Source organism: Diospyros lotus, chromosome 1, assembly GCF_014633365.1.
Source record: "Diospyros lotus cultivar Yz01 chromosome 1, ASM1463336v1, whole genome shotgun sequence".
Lineage (NCBI taxonomy): Eukaryota > Viridiplantae > Streptophyta > Magnoliopsida > Ericales > Ebenaceae > Diospyros > Diospyros lotus.
The window spans coordinates 43,792,736-43,807,402 of NC_068338.1; the positions used below are offsets into that span (position 1 = coordinate 43,792,736).

General features: G+C 33.6%; 1 protein-coding gene and 1 long non-coding RNA gene across 4 annotated transcripts; one reads left to right on the plus strand and one right to left on the minus strand.

Annotated features, from left to right (window-relative positions):
• Window positions 1–1,818: 1,818 nt before the first annotated feature.
• Window positions 1,819–6,826, minus strand: LOC127811472 (uncharacterized). 3 transcript variants are annotated; one of them, XR_008025694.1, is made up of 7 exons: window positions 6,762–6,826; window positions 6,165–6,236; window positions 5,566–5,956; window positions 5,108–5,399; window positions 4,814–5,017; window positions 4,597–4,642; window positions 4,141–4,495 (listed from the first exon to the last, which is right to left on the minus strand). It is a non-coding gene; the product is annotated as an uncharacterized LOC127811472 (long non-coding RNA). The 3 variants fall into 3 exon arrangements; XR_008025693.1 differs by lacking the exons at window positions 4,141–4,495; window positions 4,597–4,642 and adding an exon at window positions 1,819–2,296; XR_008025690.1 differs by having other exon boundaries at window positions 4,141–4,642.
• A 6,149-nt stretch (window positions 6,827–12,975) lies between these two features.
• Window positions 12,976–14,085, plus strand: LOC127814019 (LOB domain-containing protein 33-like). Its single transcript, XM_052355236.1, has 2 exons — window positions 12,976–13,349; window positions 13,444–14,085. The coding sequence occupies exons 1-2, from the start codon at window positions 13,071–13,073 to the stop codon at window positions 13,816–13,818; spliced, it is 654 nt and encodes a 217-aa protein (XP_052211196.1). The 5' UTR covers window positions 12,976–13,070; the 3' UTR covers window positions 13,819–14,085.
• Window positions 14,086–14,667: the final 582 nt, after the last annotated feature.

Here is a 14,667-nt window from a genome sequence, read left to right on the forward strand (position 1 = left end):
GACCGCATAAGCTATTACAAAATCCTTAGAAAACAGCATTAAGTGGAACTAGTTGTGGTCACCACCATAAAAGATTCTTTAAAGGAGGGTCATCACTTTCAGCTATCACAAAATCTCACTAGTCTATCATGAGTGAAGTTAAAGGATAGTGCTTGCTATAGTGATCTGTAGGTTTCTAAACTCGTTGATGAGTCACGTGTGTTTACACTCTAATTGATTCATTAAATATTAAATATCAACTATTAAAATTCACTAAATCCCATCTAAATAAACTCATAAACCCACCTGCGTGGCTAACATTTTTCCATTGGTGAAAGCCATTCTCCCTTTTAGCGACCGCAACTGAGACTGCCACTACTACTAGCAGAAGATTCTAATGGAAAGGAGTTGAATGTATGGGATCCCTCCCTCTGTCCTTTGTCCCAAATTCCATTCTCTCTCTCTCTCTCGTTATTATGTATCTAAAATAAAACATAAATTTTAATACCTAAACTCATCCTATGTCACGGGACGGGAGTTTGGCATGTACTCAGAGATGAGGTGAATACCTATTACCATCCTATGAAGCACGGAAACGGCTCGAACAAGCCGTTTCGTAGTTTTCGAACCGTTTCGCGTTTCGAAAACGCGAAGACGGCCCAAAACCGTGTTTGGGTTGTTTCTGTAAATTACGAAACATTTCGGGGGGAGTTTCGCAATTTACAGAAACATGTTGGAAACGCGTCTCCCGCAGGAAACGCACTTCCAGCGACCAGTCACCTGCAACGAGGAAGGTCACCGAGAGGCGAGGCGAGATATGTAGTGTGCAGCGATGGTTGACAGTGAGGCGAGAAATGGAGTGTACGATGGCGGACAGCAGTCAGCAATGAGGGTGAGAAGCGAGCGACAGTAGCAGAGACATGTCGACTATGAGAGAGACGAGATCGAAGGCGAGGGTAAGGGTAAGAGAGTCGTCGATGGTGAGAGAGGCAAGCGATGGTGGCAGAGATGCGTCGACTGTGAGAGAGGTGAGATCGAAGGCGAGGGTGACGGCAAGAAACTCGTCGATGGTGAGAGAGGCAGCGACAATGGCAGAGATGTGTTGATTGTGAAAAGCGAGATCGATGGCGAGGGCGAGGGCAAGAGACACGTCGATAGCAAGAGAGGCGGCGACTGTGGCAGAGACGGTTGAAGCGACGACGATCGGCCATTGAGAGCGAGCAGCGAGATAGGGAGGCGGCGACGGTCCGCCATTAACAGCAACCACTGATGCAATTTAGGGTTTACATTATTTATAGTATATAAATTATAAATTTAATATTATTTATATAATTTAATTATTTAAACTAACAGCAACCACTGATGCTGTTATATAAATAATATTTAATTTAAATTAACCACTGATGCAATTTATAATATTTATATAATTTAAATTTATAAAAATTACATCAGTTCTGTTTATACATTATTTATATTATTTATATAATTTAAATTTATATTATTTAAATAACTATTAATTAAATTATATTATATAAATTATATACAATTAAATTTAAATTATAATTTAATTTCACATACACCCCTATATTTTTAAAATTATAGTTTACCCCGTGTTTCCGTTTCCTAACTTTTTTGAAAAATATTGTTTCCGCATTTCCCATTTCCGTGCAACATAGTTACCATCTCTAGATTCTAACTCTAATTTTCACAATTAAACAAATAAAAACAAACAATTCCAGCCAAAACCTTTTCCTCAACCAAACCAACAATCTACTAAAAATTAATCCAATCAAATCTCCCTGAAAAATCAACAATTAAACTTAACAAACATAATGCACAAAAGAGACATCTTTTTTATATAAAGATTCATAAAAAAGATGAACAACCATAATCTACTAACAAATAATGTACTAAGCTTTGCATGGCACTCAACCTATAAAAGAGTTCGACTAAACAAAATAAATAAATATAATGTCTATAACAGACAAATTAATTACTCATGAGCATGACCCCTCACGGTAGCTCTGACCTCCTCCATGAAGCTATTAATTCTATTGCTTTCTTCATCCATTCTTTGTCTCAATCGTGTCAATTTTTCTTTCATTTCTTCATTGAGTTTTTCTGCTTCTCTCAATTTTGTAACAAGCTCGGTTGAAGTTGGAGCCTTTCCAAACACGGAAGAGGCCGTTGGACCTCACCCGTAACCACAAACATGTCCATGCCTTTCTTTACCCGTGATTTGTGCAAAGAGTTCATATTGTGTAACTGATTGAGAAGATCTTCCCTTAGTTAGAGTTGATAAAGTCTCAATTTGTTCCTAAAAAATGAAAAGAAAGATATTACATGGCAAGGAGGAAAAAGTGTAAGAATATATATTAAAAAATCAATAAGCATAATTAAACTAATTATTGGGTGTGCAAACTAAGTCCCACATTGGCTAGACATGGGGAGGATCATGGGCAGATAAAGAGTAGACAAATTGGTATGAGGCCTTTTGAGTAAAATCCAAAAGTAAATCCATGAAGGTTTAGGCCCAAAGTGGACAATATCATACCAAATGTGAAGATATGGAAGGTCCAATTACCCAACAAAGTGGTATAAGAGCTCAGGCCCAAACCTAGCCAGGAGAATGCGTGGAGAAAATTCTCGGAATGCCAGACAAAGGTGTTGGGCCCCCGTTAAACTCACGATTGGATCCGTGATTAAGCTCTTAAGATAGGACATACTCTGGAACTTCACGAACGTGTTATTGACCCACGGTGAAGATGAGTAATTGATCTTAATAGAGCAGATGGATGGATGATCGTTGGAGAAGAGGCCCAAGAAAACAAATACCACGATGATGTGATCCTTTGTTTGAGAAGAGGATTGTTGGGTGTGCAAATTAAGTCCCACATTGGCTAGACATGAGGAAGATCATGGGCATATAACGAGTGGACAATATCTCCATTGGTACGAGACATTTTGGGTAAAATTCAAAAGCAAATCCATGAAAGCTTAGAGCCAAAGTGGACAATATCATACCAAATGTGGAGATATGAAAGGTCTAGTTACCCAACACTAATAATTACAAATATTTTACCACTATTTGTTTTGATGTCGTATCAACCATTGCCCTATCTTTTTGTCTAAGTCACACAAAACATCTCCAATTGGGTTGGCTCTCGTCCTAGTTTTTTAGCCTGCATTATGTAAGTAAATATGCATAATTTCAACCATGAAAGAACAAGAATAGTACATTATACATACATTGTTAAAAAAACATAAATTGTTTAAATTTATGCCTACTCAACTTTTACACGAGCAAAATTTCTAATGCCTATAGTTTTAGGCTTAGTTTGGCTATGCGTTTTTTTTTAAAGCTTTTAAGCTAGATAGTGTTTAAGCTAATTATAGCGTTTAAACTAAGTAACGTTTAAATTAATAACGTATTTAAATAATTATTTTTTTAAGCTATTAAAGTGTGTTTGATTACACACATTTACCATAAAAAATATGTAATTATTACATATTTTTTATGAAAAACAATCAAACACTATTAATTTTTCTATGAAAAAATATGTATGGTACAAACATTTAAATCTTATTTCTATGGAATTCATTTTCCAAGGGGGTGGGGTGATTTTTATTTTCTAGGCAATATTACCTAGAATTAAATTCTAGGTAATACAATCAAACACGCATTTAGTGTAAAGTTATGTGTTTGATTTGTAAAAGCTTATAAATTATTAGAACTTGACAAAAAGATTAAAATAGACATAACACTGAATAATGTAAATAAAATTCAAAAAATATATATTTTTTAAAAAATAAATAAATTAATCTCTAATTACTAAAATACTTACAATTACATGTTAATAAATTATAAAAAAATTTAAAAATATATATTTTTATCATTAAATGTTAATAAATTATACATAATTATTAAAAATATATTAAGATTATAAATTATATGTATTATATATGTTATATAATAATAATATATATTATTATGTATTATTGTTATATATATATTTATATTACTGTTATATATATAACTATTTTATATATATATATATATATAGTTCGACCATGGCAACAACACAGAGGAGACGAGGGCGATGGACGGCCGGCAACGCGATGGGCGTTGGCGATAGCTACAATTTGCTAGCAAGGTGACGATGGAGGCTTGCGACGATCTGGTAGCAGGGCGGCTTGCGACGAAGGCAACGTTGGGCGACAATGGAAGCTTGTGGTGCTGGCGATGGAGGCAATCTGCTAGCAAGGTGGCACTAGGCAGCAACGACGACCGTTTATGGAGGAGATCCGACAATAATGAAGGAGAAGGTGAGAGCAGTGAAAGGGAGTCGGGAAGGTATAGGGATAAGGGGTTGTAAATTTTGATATTGTTGGAGGGTGAAATGATAATATTTCTGGTCAACTCAAAACACTCCACAAAGCTTCTTTGCAAAGGCAGGTGGCTGATGGCTTCTCCAAAATGCTGGTGGTTTAGCATTTTAGTTGCTTCGCTTTTAAACTGTTGCGATATCCAAACAGGTAATATAATAAGCTTCATAGCGTATAAGCTAAATGAAGCGCTTATAACTGATCAAACCGCATTGCCAAACTAGCGCTTACTCATCTTTTGTTTTGATCGATTGATCTTATTTCGAGCACATAAAGCCTACACACACAAGGGCCAATAAAAAAATGTTAAATTCTTGTATGTTGTTGCCATTAAAATTTCAAGAAATCTATCCATATTATAAATCTTCCAGAAATAACTCATGTTTATAAAGATTACCCATAATAAAATGGCAACCAGACAAAAATAAAGCACAGGCATAAAATATACCTGAAATTCTGGTGTGCCCAACCACCGGACAAATTGTGTCCATTGTTCTGGTTCAACATCTGGCGGAACATGCTGAAGTCTCTTCTCATCCGTGTCGTGCTTATCATAATAATTGAACTTTAATTTATACTTGTGGTCTTCCTTCCCATCTTTTGCAAAATCCATCTATTTCTTCGTTTCAGTTTCCTCAAACTCATATTTGTCCTAAAGATTAAAAAAAAAAAAATGGGAATTATGTTAAATCATACAATCTAATTTTATATTAGTATCATACATAATAAGCATAGATCTTACCAATACTTGACTATACATCTTAGTCTTTTTCTCTAGTGGAATATCCTCCCAACATCTGTATGTAATCGGAGCGTCTCCGCCATTTCCAACAATCCTACCAATTTGGGTAGCGAACAAATTTGCATTCGAACTGATGACTTGGCCATGGTTATTGAACTCTAATCTCAATTTTTCTCCAGGTCCCAGAGCTGCTAGTCTTAAATTTCTTGTCTTCCCTCAAGTTCTTTTTCCAGTGCTAGATGATCCAATTTGTTGACTCTTGTCAAATCTTGCTGCAGAATCCGGTGTGATCCTATATTTATTGCAATATAAAAGATGACGGAGAAATCAAAAAACTATACAACTAATTTCATATAATATTTAGTTGGCAAAAAGAAAAAGTTATTTTACATAAAATCAGAAAAAAGGAACCTACGAACAAGAAGTAAATTGTTAAAAGAACAAACACTTATTCTTACCAACAATAGCTTGATCAGTATTAAATGCATCACCACCCTTCTCATGATTCAAGTTTGACATCCCAACTGCTTCTTCCAACATAGGCAGGCAACCATCATTATCGTCATCATCATCACCATCACTTTCACTACTAATGCTTGTATCAACAAATATCTCCTCCCCATGATGATACCAATTAATATAATTCTTGCCTATTTCATACCTAACCAAATCAAATTTGATGTTGTCCGGACCTTTGTGGTATGTATTATTGCACTTGATACAAGGACATAAAACTCTTATCTTTGTTATGTGAGCAACCAAATGCATGTTCAAGAAAATCATCAACTCCACCCAAGTGTTGGTCACAAAGTCTATTGTCGAGTTGCATCCAACTCCTACCCATTGAATCTGGATTCAACAAGAAGAAAATAAAAACTTTAGTAGCATAAGTTGCCTAAACTCATATCGATTGAACTAAATTCAATTTAAGAACAAAAAATGTATTGAAGGGAACATTCACTTCTAGCCAATTTTCAGTTCTATGATGAAATAGAGCATGTTAGGATGATGGTTTGAGATGAAACTAATAGAAAAGAAGCACAAAAAGGAGACGTACCTCCAGTTAATTTGATTCACAAATACATGTATTCGGCAGGTTAGAGTGAAGTCCAAATCTGCTCTGTTTCACCTGCAGGAAAGCCAAAATCAATTTATTCTCAGATAAACGGTGAAATTACAGGAAAGACAAAAACGTTTCTATTTATGGTTCACCACCTTCTAACTCACAGAGCCACCTTCGTTAACTTAAACACACGCAGGCACGCACGCACGCACGCACGCATATATAACATAAATTACCAATCTACAAGATTGAAATTCTAGTACACAATTCAGACAGCGAAACAAAGAGGGGGGAGAGAGAGAGAGAACGCCATGCTGCAATCTGCAAATGATTTTCTATTCTTGTTTGGGTCATCGGTTCGTTCCTGCATAGAATGTCGTGTATATAAAGCTCCCATCCTTGCATATTCTACCATACCCAACAAAAATCTAGGGTTTAAGAATAATCTTCCAAAGGTTTCAGAAGTTACAAAGGGGCTTTCAGAAGTGAATCTGAGAATAAAACTAGTAACTACTATAATCGAACTCGAACTTACAGAAAACACTTACCAAGATTTGGCGAAAAGCTTATCAACGGAGCTTGAAGACTTACCAGATTTGGGGGAAGGTAAAGGGTTTCCGGTTCTGCGAGCGAGGAAGGAAAGAGTTGGTGGTGATGCGCGCCACTTTTAAATTTGTTTTTTCTTTTTTATTCCTAACAATAAAAGGTTAAATTCAATTAATTCTTTTTTTACAATAAGAAACTCGATATTATTTTCTTTTACATTTGAATAGAAAAATTTTATAATGTCAGTTTTAGATTGAGTGGTGGTTTCAATAGATAACGACCGTCACCACCACCAGAAACAGAAAGTAGGGGAAATTTCATTTTAACTTTTCCTAATATGTATTAATTGTATTTACCTAAATTTCTTTCCTTAGTGCTAATCATCGATTATTTATTAAGAAATAAACAAAAGATTGATTAAGATGATTTATTGATTTTTGACAAATTAAAATTTCAATTGGGCTTACCACATTTTACTTTTTTAGTTTTAATTAATATAAATGTAAATGCGCCTGTCGTTTTGTTGACTACTTGGACTGAATTCAGATTATAGAATTTTAAATTACATATTGAGAATTTTGGTCCAACAATATAGTGATATTAAAAGAAATACAACTTACATATAAAGATCGAAATTAAATTAGAGAAGCGAAACAGGTTATTAGGCATTCATGGCTTCTTTAGGTAAATTTTAGATTAAACTGTACCAATATTTTCGGTTCATTTTATTAATTATTTGATTTAGTCATGGATCCAAGTTTTTAAATCCGTTCGAAATTGGATTTGGCTTTGAGTATATCTTTTTAGCTCTATGAACACAAACCAAATTGATTTATAAATAAATAAATAAAATAATACACGTTACTTAATAAAAGGTAAAAATTAAATTGTCTATGGGTGGAATGGGCGAAAATCTATTTCCGCTTGTTTGCAAGAAAATATTTTACAGAAAAATACTTTTTTTTTTTTATTTTCCAATGTTTGAACTTACAAAAACATAAAAGTAAGTTGAAATTGGTTTTTGGTCAACAAAAACTAAAGCCTTCAACTTGTGCTAATTCCCAAAAAAGAAAAGAAAAAAAATAAAACACACACACACTCTCTCTCTCTCTCTCTCTCTCTCTCTCTGTTTCCATTAATACTAGGGTCTGTCTCTATGTATCGAAGTGCCTCTAGTTCTAGTTCCAACTTTTGCCCCCCCAAAACCAATCTCTCCTTCAGTTCACTGTTAGCCACCTACTTGATGGATCTAGCAGCATTAGTTTATCTGACAAACATGATAGAAAGAAGTCGAATATATGATCATAGTGGTTGGTGTTCAATATTATAGGCATACAATTTGCATACAAAATTCATTTTTAGCTCATAATAATATATGCGTTTAGAGTAACTCGACGAATCAGATTGAACTAGCGCGTAACCACTATTGATGTCGTGTTTTAGCCATTTAAAATTATCTTTATGATTTTTTTATTTTTGTTTGAGTTATGTTTTTTATTTTTGGGCCTATTCTATACGGCCCAATGTAGTTTGAGTCTATAGCCCGTTGAAGCATTGTATTTAAGACTTTTTTCAGTCAATGTAGAATTTTTAATTGCTTGTGAAATAAGAATTAGTGATTTTTTCTTCATGTTTATGAGTGGAGTGTAGGTTTTCCTGCATCACTACTCCACTGTTACATATATTGTCATTGCCACCAGAGGCAAATTTAAACATTTGAAGTCTAGGGCAGCCCATAATTAAAATTAATTTTTTTATATTAAAAAATTAATTTTTATTTTTATTAGTAAATTAATAAATTAGTTCAAAAAAAATTACAGCCCACCCTAAAATCTGTGGTGTATAGTTTTACATCTCAAAAAAAAAATTTAACCTCCTCTTACATAAATCTCTAGATCTGCCCTGATTGCCATCACAACAAACGAAAAAATAATTAAGCTTTGATTCTCTCCATCGTGATAAAGATAGTAAGGAAGTTATTTTTCCTTTGATGTTTTCTTCAACTTTTTTATTTATTTATTTATTTTCTAATCTCGCAATTTCATTAGTTTATGCAAAACAATTTGTGTTGGTTAACTCTTTCAAGACCCCTTGCAATTGTGTACGCTATTTTAATTTTTTTTAAATGCTATTTTAAAATTTTGCTATGTGTAATTTTAAAATGATGTAAATATGTCATTAAAGACCCTTAAACTCTATCCCTACCCAAATGGTCAATAATAAAAGATATTGTTCTTATTTTAAGATAAGTAATTATTTCTATATGTTTAATTTGTCAATTCAATTAAAACAAAAGTTTTCACTAAATATTTTTTTTAATTAAAATTGTGTTAAGAGCATTTGATGGAATTCATGTTCAAACAAATGTACCTTTTGAAATTAAAGAGAAATTCTATAGTTGAAAAAATTGGGACCACACAAAATGTGTTGGTAATTATCTCTTTTTTTTATTTAAAATTTATCTATATTTTACCTGGTTGGGCAGGAAGTGCGCATGATTTACATGTTCTAAATAATGTATTATCAAGAGTTGGAGGGCTTAAAATTCCTAAAGGTATTCATAGAATTAAAATTAATTATATTTGTAAATATAATTATAAAATTATAGATATATTTTATTTGTAATATATTTTATATTAACTTTGTAGAAAAATATTATCTTGGCAATGCGAGTTATGGAACTCAAAATAGATTAACAACTTCATATTGTGGGGCTCAATATCATGCTAAGGAATTTACTAATCAACCACTTAAAAATGAAAAAAATGATGTTTAATCTTAATCATTAGAACCATAATTGAACACGATTTTTGTATGCTAAAGAAACGACTTTGTGTAATAGATTCTTATCTATATTGGTCATATAAAATATAACTTGATGTTGTCTTTGCTAATTGCATTCTATATAACCATATTTTAAGGGTAGATCCTCGTGGTTTTATTATGGAAGACATTTGTGCATCAAGTCTAAGCAACACCGAGGCTAGTTAAGGCATAGCCCTTAGTGGCCTATGCTTATGACCCCAAATAAAGAGAGACCTTAAAAAAATAAGGTCCTATCATTTGAAATTCTATTCCATGATGATTTTTTTGTTTAACTTTATACTCTGTTTATTTTGTTGTTCTATTTAAACGATGAGACCTCTCAACTCCCTAAGTTCACTGATTATTTTTCAATACTAGACAAAGAATAGTAAGATGTTATTTAAATAAAGAGGTTCTCAACTTCCAAAATCTATGAATCATTTTTCAATATTAGATAATAAATAGTGAGGTGTAAACTAGTAACGCAATAGAAAAAAAATAAGAAGTTGCGTTATTTGAGAATTCAACTAAATCAACCTAATTTTTATGGGGTTGAATTAGTTTAATTTTAATTAATAATTAATTTAGTTCTTAGTCTAATTTTATGAATCAATCAGACTAAATTCGAGTCCAAATTATTATTATTATTATTATTATTATTATTATTGTATAATAATTTAAACCAATCGGGCCATAACTACAAAGGTTTGGGCCAAGCAGAACCCAACAGTAACACGGGGGTATGTTGGTGCCCTTGCAGCCTACGGCCCATCCCATCGAGACTCATTAATGGGCTGTTCTTGGCCCATCACGAGCCTCAGAATATGATACCGTGTCTATTTATGATTTAATATTCATTACAAATCAATATTCCAAGTTACAGCTATTTTGCAATTGATATTTTTAAAAGCTTTAGTGGCACGCAATTGCAACCTACTCTTCTATTTTTAGAACCATTGAACCATCCAAAATAATTTGCCTCTGTGTTCCTTCTTCTCATACAAAATTGAACTGCTTTGTGACATCTTAATAAATTAAATTATGATAAAAATGACTAAACCCCTAGATCTAAAAAACCAAAAGACCGACCGTGGTGGAGTGCATCGACGAGGATGAGAGCCCTTGTAACAAAAGAACCATCCTATCCCTTAACCATTTAGGACAAATCGGCATGGTTTAAGGAAGTCTATTTGTATATATCTCCTATATATTTCAAATCAATGAGTAAACGTAAATAGGCTCATTCATTCATACATTATTATTATTATATGATTAAAATTGTATCACATTAACAAATCAAGGGTAATTATTAAGATATGGATCGCAATGTTATAGATAACACAATATGTTACATTTAGTGTAAGAATTTTTACTCATATATATAAACAATGAACAATAACAAAATAAAACGTGGACAAATTATATATATTTTTTGTGTGAGAAGTATGTATATAAAAAAAAATTATATTAATCTTTTTTCTGTAAGATGAAATGAACATTAGCAACTGCTAATCAAATTGGCAAAGAAAACAACTAGAAGAGGAGGAATCTAGCTACACCCTCGATCTATATAACTAGGACAAATTAATTAAAGAAGACCAAGTTGCTAACATGAATGGCTTTTATTATTTAGCTTATATATTATTATTAGTGCATGAACCAGGCAAGCCCACCATAGCATATGGACAGAGAGATGATTAATCCACGATCCATAGAGGAAGTCACTTTCATCGTTAAACTCAAAACCCCCATCACTTAACAAGTTAGCTCCCAGTTCTCATGGAAGTGTTTGTGTTTTTTTCAATTCAAACAAAACCTTTTGGGCCTTTGAAAAGACAGAAAGCCAGGGGGAGGCCCCCTCTTAATTGCTTCTCCAGTCTCTCCTCTCTCCCTCTAAATTTCTATCTAGAGCCTTGAAAGCACATCACATCAATAGTTGTTGTTTAGGGTTTGGTCGGTTATGATTTCTATGCTCTTGTTTTTCAATTTTTTTTTTTCCCAATAACTTTGCTGTTCGGTGCACTAACTTTCAATATCATATATTCTTCATCATTTTAATTTTTCAAAGCCAGTTATGTAATTTTATAACCAATCAATTAGGGTGATGGGTATGCCCATCATCACCCTCCCTCGTGAGATATGAGAAAAAGTAAAAGTAGAACAAATTGAGTAAGATTTCTTGAATTTTGACTCTTTAATCCAAACATCTCTTAAATTTTAAAATATTACAACGATTATAATTAATCTTTGTTCCCTCTAAAATTAATTACAATACCCCTTAAAAAGTCAAAGTCAAAATTTAGGAGATATCACGAATAATTTCAAAAAATTGTTAAAATATTCCAACAGGATCCGAATGAAAAGATAAAAATTGAAGGAGGGTACAATTAATTAATTTAACTAAAAAGAAAAAGTAATTAGATGGGGGCGTGAAGCTGAGGGAGGCTTTTAACTGTGTTGCATGCAGACAAGAGAGGGGGTCCATTTGACCACCCCTACCCTACCAAAGTGGCCAACAGCCAAACTTTGGTAAATATTTTCAGAATTAAAATATTTCACAATTATGGAGGGTGTCCAAATTTATGTTGATGACTCATGCACTCTATATCCAACCCCTAATTAACCTACCAGACTGAGTTACTGCAACCAATAATATTGGTAAATTAAATCCAAGTAATATGGCTATTTTTATATAGAAAATTAGGCAATTAGAATAATATAATTTTCTTTTTATCTGTTGTTGTCAGTAAGAATTGTCGTGTATTGAACGAGGTTACAGTAGTTCGAATCTTATATAAAACATAATACATGAATAAATAAGTAGAATATCATTATAAAAATTAAGACAGTCAGAAAATCCAAAAAAAAATACTATTAGCTTTAAAAATAAAAGTACAATGATAAATTGACCCATATACCATTCCCCAAAATGAAAATACCACATTTTTTTTTTTTTAAAAAAAAAGAGAGAGAGTAGAATCAAGTCAATCTGAGTTTCTCAGATTCCATACGCATAAACAAAATTCCCAGACCCCAGTACAGGCAATATGATCAGCTTTCCATTCATGTGAGTCTCCATTAGTGTCACAAGCTTCAAAGCTTTAGAGGTGAAGCACAATTGTAGTGCAGGCAAAATGAGCTTTTCCATTATAATTGCCAAAAGGGATTAAAGGAGCCTTTGTACTTGGCTACTGGATAACATCATTAATTTATAATACTAAACCAGCAATTATTCTCTCATTTTGAGAGCCCAACATTGTATATGATGATTAGGTCTTCCATAACCTGTCAAATCTGCAAAGCCTGACAATGAACAGAAGCCCTTTTAAGGCTTAATTTAGGAAATATTACCCAATTGAGAATGACATTGCTGCCCAATAAGGAGACCCAAAAACAATTACTTCCATCCAAAAGTAGCTAGTGAGAATTAATGTTCCATCCCCCTTAAACCTATCAAAACTTTTTCCAGGTGGTGGCTATAAAGATCCAATCCCCAAAACCCATAATCAAGGCAAAGAGTTCTATGATCATATCTTCATTGTCATTAATATGACAGGGCTTGGCTCTTCCTGTGGAGCATGCAAGTTTTTGAGAAGAAGATGCACTACAAATTGTGTCTTTGCTCCTTACTTCTGTTATGATGAGGCTTCAGCTCACTTTGCTGCTGTTCACAAAGTGTTTGGAGCCAGTAATGCCTCCAAACTGCTCTCACATCTTCCCCTTCAGAGCCGAACTGATGCTGCCATAACAATATCTTTCGAAGCCCTGGCACGAATGCAGGATCCCATCTATGGCTGTGTCGCTCATATCATCGCTCTCCAGCAACAGGTTTCAGGACCCAGCAGAGTCTATTAGTGGGGAGGTATCGGATATATTACTTCCTTCGTCCTTGGAACTTACTAATTTGGTACTGGCCTTGCAGGTTGCGTGGCTGCAGGAGGAGATGGAGATCCTGGAAAATCAGATGGCTAGCCTCTCGATTGATGTCTCCAGCTGTGGTAGCTCTCAAGTGACTGGTAACCAGATGGTCAGTACTAATGGCTTGCAGTTTTCATCTCGGCTTGATGAGAACTCATTGTTTTCCAGTTTAGGAAACTTTTCCGGTAGTGATGGTCTTAATGCCCAGATCAATGTGTTGGCTTCTGATGTGTTTGGATTGGAAGAGCAGGCCTGTTTTCCAGTAGAGGGACAGTTTGAAGCAGTTGAACAAGGAGGGTTTCTGGGCTATCCTCCATGGATAGAAAATGGAAGCAACATCCAGCTTGAGAGGGTGAAAACAGATGGGTACATTTTGTGAATGTAAAGTAGGGTCTTTTTTAGTGTTCCAAATTGAAACAAGTTTTGTACTGCCTTAAAAGTTTTGTTTGGCAGGCTTCCATATGAATTTTGTACTGTGTTTTTGGGAACATATGGAATGGAGTGTGCCAATTTTGGCTTCTAGAGGAATTTTCACTTAAGAAAAGCCATGCCTTGATGAGTGATGACCGATGACAAAGGAAATGGAAGGAGTAAGAAAATAAATGAAGAAATCGAGCCTAAATTTATTTACTTGGTGTATAAAATGAAAAAAATAATAATAATTAAGGAGATGAATATTTTTTTTCAAGAAGAGAGTTTATTATTATTATTATCCATATAAAGATACCTCTGTTCTGGGCTTCTTGTTCAATTAACCTGAAAATATATACTTGCCTGTTCTTTGCTATATCTGGTCTGAATTTATAATTCAACATTCTAAAACAGATTCAGTTGGATAAAACAACAAAATTTATTGACAAAATCAATCCCCACGAGCTAAACTTTTGTCGGGAGCTATTGGAAAGGTGGCTTAACTGTTATTATGACAAAGAGAATTTGTAAAATATTCATGAACATTCCCAACATGATGTACCCGTTGATGAGAAAGGTCAATTATTAGTGAATTTGTTCATAAAAGTGTCCCAATATTATTATTGTACTCCAAATGACTTGATTTTGCCTACAAATCACAGTATTCATCATACCCTGTGTGAGGGAAAACAATTATGTCTGTTAAGAAAAATTATCCCCCAAATCCAAAGCCAATAATCTTCAAGTTGAAAAATGAAAATAGGTATTCAAAGCAAAATTTGAACTTTCATCTTTAAAGCATCTAATAATATGGACC

Excerpts from the sequence above, each read along its gene's own strand:
- LOC127814019 (XM_052355236.1), top strand. The coding sequence starts at position 13,071 with ATGACAGGGCTTGGCTCTTCCTGTGGAGCATGCAAGTTTTTGAGAAGA. Across the intron at positions 13,350-13,443 it reads TCATCGCTCTCCAGCAACAG|GTTGCGTGGCTGCAGGAGGA; the intron begins GTTTCAGGACCC and ends CTGGCCTTGCAG.